Raw genomic sequence first — 6,000 nt, 5'->3', positions numbered from 1 at the left:
GCTGTTCACAGTATCTTTTCAGGACCAAGGGCATGCATCTATTTGTGAATTCTTCCACAGTATGCATAATTATTTTCAGAAGTGCCCCCTCACTGCACTCTCCTAGTCCCCTTCCTCTCACATCCTGCACTGGGGGTTGCTTGCTCTCTATTCCAGAAGCAGTGGCCTCGGAACAATTGTTCCAGGGGCGAGGGTGCAAAAAGCCATTGAACTAAACACCCTGTGTGTAACGGAAACAACCTCAAGCCAAGGGGTGCGCACCCCTAATTTCCAATAACCCCAGTGCAGCTCCCAAGCGTGTGAGGGTTTCTAGTTTTGCTCAGGGGCTTTTGGTGCCTCCTCCCATGAACGTATTTGCCACGAGCCTAATCTGATGCCCCCGAGGAGAGGGGCCAGCGCGCTGTACACTCAGGAATTGAGCCTCACAATCCCTTCACGTGGGGGGGTCCAGAGACCCCTACCAGGGCCAGGAGACTCGAGGCACAAACGAGCCTCCACCTTCCATCCCAGCCCCGCCCCGCCCCTGGCACGGCTCGGACGCCAGTGGGGCCGAGGCGCGCGAGCGAAGAGGCAGCTGTAACCGCCGCCGAGCAATGGAGGACAAAGAGCAGGTCACGTGAGGTAAGAGGCCGCAGCGGGCCCCGCCCCCCCGAGCGGGCGGAAGGAAGGGGGCTCCCGGCCCTGCTCGGCCGGCCGGTGGCTGGCTGCGGCGCCAGGTGAGCGGCGCGGGGCGGCTGCGCTTCCAGCGAGAGCCGCGCTGGGGGGAGGCGGGGGCGCGCTGCTCGCCCCGCGTGGCGCAGGCTGAGGTGCGGGGCGGCGCGCCCAGAGGGGTGGGTGTGTGTGTGGGGCGGGCACTGCGTGACTGCACTTTGTGTCGAGTTGACACTGTTGGTCCCTGAGGGGGGCGGCCTGAAAGGCGGGCACCTGCCGCCAGCCAGAGACGCGCCGGGCTTGGGGGCGAGGAGTTTCGCTGGAGTCTCCGCGAGGCCTAAAGCAAAACCCTCCCTTCTCCCGCATGTGCGAGCGTTAGAAAGTGCGGGCACCCCACACTGGGTGGGTCTCGGGTATCACCCCGAAGTAGCGCTCGTGGGCTCCCGCCCAGGGCTTATTTAACTGCCCGCCCTGCTGTTTGGGGAGGGGGAGGGATTGTGGATGGATGGGTGTCAGCGCATGATGAGCAGCTCGGTTCTTCCCTCCCTCCTTTCCCTTCGGTTTTGTCGCTCTGCATAGTGCGATCTCGTCCTTGGCTATTCTTGGAGACGTGATAAGGCAACATGTCCTTGTGCTCCTGCGTGCTTTCCATCCAAGGGACTGCTGGGTGACCAGGCCTAGCTGGCTCAATGTCAGTAGCGCACTACAAATCAGTCATGAGAGAGTCTGCTAGAGCTGTGGTGGCTTGCTGCTAAAGACAAGTCTTATCTGAGTTCCGTGATGGCCCTGGCAGTGTCTGCACTATGGAAGTTTGTGTGGCTGCCACATCACCCAGGTAGCTGGCAATGTGCATTTGGAGGTCGGAGTTGTATCCACTTCTTTTGTTGCATTTTACAGTTTAGAAAGCGCCTATGTGATCGTGTTAGGACTGAAGCCTTGCATGGTGAAAGGTTAGGGTAGCTTGCTCTATATTTGGATAACATAATATCACATACATGTCACTTTAACTGGAGCTAGTCAAAACTGATCTTTTTCTCAGTGACTTTTTGACTATAACGAAAATGTGGAAGATAAGTTTTGGTGAAGGCTTTGCTGGGGTTTTGTTGCCAGCAACATTTCTGTATTAAAAAAACAAAAAGTTTGTGGGTTTTTACTCCTTGGTCTAGAATGTAGAGGAAAACCAAAAATTGAACATATTTTATTAGAGTTCTACTAATAAAGAGGTACTTGTCTCATTTTCCTTGTACTTCCGTTTGTGCTTGCATCCAGCTCTTGTCTCTCACTTAGTAAATTCTGTGTGGCAGGGATAGTCTTTTTGTTCTATGTTAATACAGTATCTAGTTAGCACAATGAAGGCCTTGTCCATGACTAAGGTTCTAAGAGTGTTAAAATACAAATGATCGGTACTCATAAAATTATAGTCTCTACTCCCAAGAGTTTGCTGTAGTAGGTAGTGTTTATGCTCATCAACTTATGCCTCTGTTACTTCCTCTTCCTAAAGAAAACACTTAAATAGTGCATCTACTCCATGTGCTCCAGGGATGCATATGACAGGTCCCTTGTACCAAAGAACTTGTAGCTTTAGGTCCCAATCTCATGATTGGAGTCTAAATGATGGACTTGAGACATGTGAGGATGTAAAGATATGAATTACAGATATGATTACACACATGTAGATGTGTGTGTTTTGATGGCTAAAAAGTTTGTAAAGTGTAAGTGCATGTTTTTGTGAAACAGACTAATTTTATAGTGTATAGCTTTTAATGATATCTAGACATGTCCAACAGAAGTTTGATTTGTGAGTGAAATTTGTGTGAATAGGGTTGATTTTTGTCTTTGGTTTGCTTTTGGGGGAATTCTGCACAGAACATAAGAATGGCTATACTGGGCCAGACCAAAGATCCATCTAGCCCAGTATCCTGTCTTCAGACAGTGGCCATTGCCAGGTACCCCAGAGGGAGTGGATAGAACAGGTAGGTAATCATCAACTGATTCCTCCCGTCACCCATTCTCAGCTTCTGACAAACAGAGGCTAGGGACGCCATTCCGACCCATCCTGGCTAATAAGCATGTATGGACTTCTCCTCCATGAGTTTATCTAGTTCTTTTTTGAACTCTGTTATAGTTTTGGACTTCATGACTGCCTCTGGCAAGGACTTCCACAGGTTGACTGTGCGTTGGGCCAAGAAATCCTTTTGCTTATTTTAAAACTGCTACCTATTAATTTCATTTGATTACCCTTAGTTCTTATGTTATGGAACAAATACATTTTTCCTTCTTCACTTTCTCCATACCAGTGATGATTGTATAAGACCTCTATCATAGCCACCCTTAGTCTCTTCTTTTGTAAGCTGAAAAGTCCCAGTCATTTTGATGCCATTCCAAACCAACAATTATTTTTGTTGCCTTTTTCTGAATTTTTTCCAGTGCCAAGATATCTTTTTTTTAGATGAGGTGAGCACATCTATACGGAGTATTCAAGATGTGGGCGTACCATGGATTTATATAGAAGCAATAACATAGTCTCGGTCTTCTTCTCTATCCCTTTTTAAATGATTCCTAATGTTTGCTTTTTTTTGACTGCAGCTGCACATTGAGTGGATGTTTTTAGAGTACTATCCACAATGACTCCAAGATCTCTCTCTTGAGTGATAATAGCTAATTTAGTCCCCAACATTTTGGGGACTATAGTATAGTTGGGATTATGTTTTGCATGATGCATTAATTTGCATTTATCAACATTAAAATTCATTTGCCATTTTGTTGCCCCGTCACCTCGTTTTGTGAGATCTTTTTGAAGCTTTTCAAAGTCTGCTTTGGTCTTAACTATCTTGAGCAGTTTAAAAAATTTGTGCCCCCAAATTAAAAATTCTATGTATGCTATTTTAAAATTCTGCCTATTTTATTTGTCACAATAATGTCAGTTTCAATTCTTTTGGTAGTGTATTTCAAAAGAGCTTTAAGCATGTATGTCCATAACAATACAGATAACCAAAAAGATTCAGTAAATGTTTTTGACAATTAGATTCCTTACTATGCACATTACAGGCAGTCCCCGGGTTACGTACAAGATAGGGACTGTAGGTTTGTTCTTAAGTTGAATTTGTATGTAAGTCGGAACTGGTACATATTGTAGGGGAAACTCTAGCCAAACATTTTTTTTAGTTTTGGATAGCATAGGGAAAGGTTAACTCCCCTCTAATGTTTGTTTTGCTGTCTGTTCCACTGTTCAGAAGATTTCACATCTATTTCTGTCCCTGTGACAAACTCAGGACTAAAGGAGTAACTCATCAAATACCAAACAGCTCTGCACCATGCTTTGAGCTAATAGCTTTATTTCCACATACCACCCAGGGTTCTAGGAGGAGGGTCCTTTTTTTGCTAACACAATGAGGCCAGCACTTTGTTTGTTTTGGTGGAGTCTTTGTTTGCCCAGGGAGCCCAGCATGTATAGGGGGAGGAGGGGCGGAGAGGCTGCTTTTGTCTGCTGTTCGGCAGCCTGTTGCTCAGGGGAGGGGGCAGCCTGTTGCGGGGAGGGGGGAGGCGTGCAGGATGCTAGGCCGCGGGGGGGGGGGGGGGGGGGGGCACTTTTCCTCTGCCCGGCAGCTCTGCGGGATCCCTGTCCCTGTGGCCAGCTGCTGCAGGCAGAGGCCAGTTGGAGCCGGCCGAAGAGGAGGAGGAGGTGGATTCTAGGACCCAGGTGAGCGAGCCCCGGGGACGCTGCTGCGCTCAGGGAGCCCGGCATGTATAGAGGGGAGGAGGGGCAGAGAGGCTGCTTTTGTCTGTTCGGCAGCCTGTTGCTCAGGGGAGGAGGCAGCCTGTTGCTAGCAGGGGAGCAGCGGGCGTGGGGAGGCACTTTTCCTCTGCCCGGCAGCTCTGCGGGACCCCAGTCGGAGCCGGCCCGAGGAGGAGGAGGATCCTAGGACCCAGGTGAGCGAGCCCCGGGAATGCTGCTGCGCATGTGCGGGAGTTACCTCACCCCGTTCGTATCTAGGGATCCGACGTAAGTCGGATCCATGTAAGTCGGGGACTGCCTGTAATACAAAAAACTGAGTAATAATTCATTTAAACTACAGTAAAACTCCGATGGTGTGGCATCTGATGGTCCGGTACTCCTGATGGTCTGGCACCATCAGGAACCCGGAAGTGCTCCGGGCAGCCAGACCATTGGAGCTGCTCTGCCCCCAGCTTCCCCGATTCAGCCGCTGCTAAAACTGACCAGCAGCTGAATCAGGGACGCCTGGGGCAGAGCCGGACTATCGGAAGGGGGGGTTATGACGGGTCTGGGGTGGCATCCCCTCACCCCATCCCTTTGGATAGTCTGGCATATCTGATAATTCGGCACCCCCTGGGTCCTAAAGGTGCCGGATTATCGGAAGTTTACTGTACAACAGCGAAACATATTTCCCACACCTCATAATCAGAGCATAGGTTTGTGGGAGTCAGGGGTGACCGAAGTAATTGCTGGGAAGGAGCCTGGGAGTGAACCTGGATGGTGGCTGAGTTAGAGTGAGAGAAATATGGAATACTTTTTTGGGGGATTTGGAGGGAGGGCTGTTGGGACACTGCTCCATGCAGACCGTAGCTGATCCTTAGCCTCTCCATTCAGTCAGGCACATCTGTCCATCCCCATATGGTCCTATTCATCTTCCCCCTCCCCTCCTATTCATCTTCCTCCATCCTCCTCCCCAATCCCTATGTGACTTTTCATCACCTCTTTTCCCTGTCCCCATGTGGCCCTGCAACACCCCTTCAGCCACTCCTCCTTCCTTTCCCGCATGTGGCCCTGCACCCCTGTTCCCATTCAGCCCTTGGCTCAATGCTCTCACCCACTAGCTCCTATGCCCCTGTCTTAGCCTGTATTTTCCTCCACTATTCTTTTGATCCCCAGCCTGTGCAGCTCTATGTGCCCGCGTTTATCTGGCTCCACGGGCAGGGCACTGAGATAAGTAGCCTCTCCTCCCTATCAGCCAGCTGCCCTCTCTTTGGCCTTCTGGTGGGAGAAAGATGTTAAACTTGCATTCTGCTGAAAAGTTCTGCTGCATTGATTTTATGCGGGGGGGGGGGGGAATCTGTGGGGGATGTGAATTCTGCACACATACAGAATTCCCCCATGAGTATTAAAACAAACTTAAATGCTAGCTCCATTGTACTGTCGACTCCCTCGTCACAATGTTTGTTAAAGTGAAAGTCACTAGTTTTGCCTACTGTTAAAGAATTTGAGTTCTCACACTAAATACCAATATAAAATGAATATAGCTAATATAATTTAAGTCCAAATTATCCTTTTGTATAAATCCAAGGTTGTCTTTCACAGCTGGATAAGTTTGCATACAGTATTCTATTTGT

General features: G+C 49.1%; 1 protein-coding gene across 3 annotated transcripts in view; it reads left to right on the top strand.

Moving 5' to 3' along the window:
• Nucleotides 1–604: 604 nt before the first annotated feature.
• UBXN2A (UBX domain protein 2A) overlaps nt 605–6,000 on the top strand; it is a 31,474-nt gene continuing 26,078 nt past the window's right edge. Inside the window, exon 1 of one of the 3 annotated variants that reach the window (XM_075923416.1) lies at nt 605–716. Coding sequence is in view for 1 of the 3 variants with exons in the window: in XM_075923417.1 (XP_075779532.1) it covers nt 1,455–1,486 (32 nt within the window). In the remaining 2 variants the exon portion in view is untranslated. Of the gene's footprint in view, nt 717–1,250; nt 1,487–6,000 lie in introns of those variants that run through there. The other 2 variants (XM_075923417.1, XM_075923415.1) reach the window with 2 other exon arrangements.

Source organism: Pelodiscus sinensis, chromosome 3 (genome assembly GCF_049634645.1).
Source record: "Pelodiscus sinensis isolate JC-2024 chromosome 3, ASM4963464v1, whole genome shotgun sequence".
Lineage (NCBI taxonomy): Eukaryota > Metazoa > Chordata > Testudines > Trionychidae > Pelodiscus > Pelodiscus sinensis.
The sequence above is the reverse complement of the archived record's forward strand: the minus strand, read 5'-3'. Positions and strand labels throughout refer to the sequence as shown.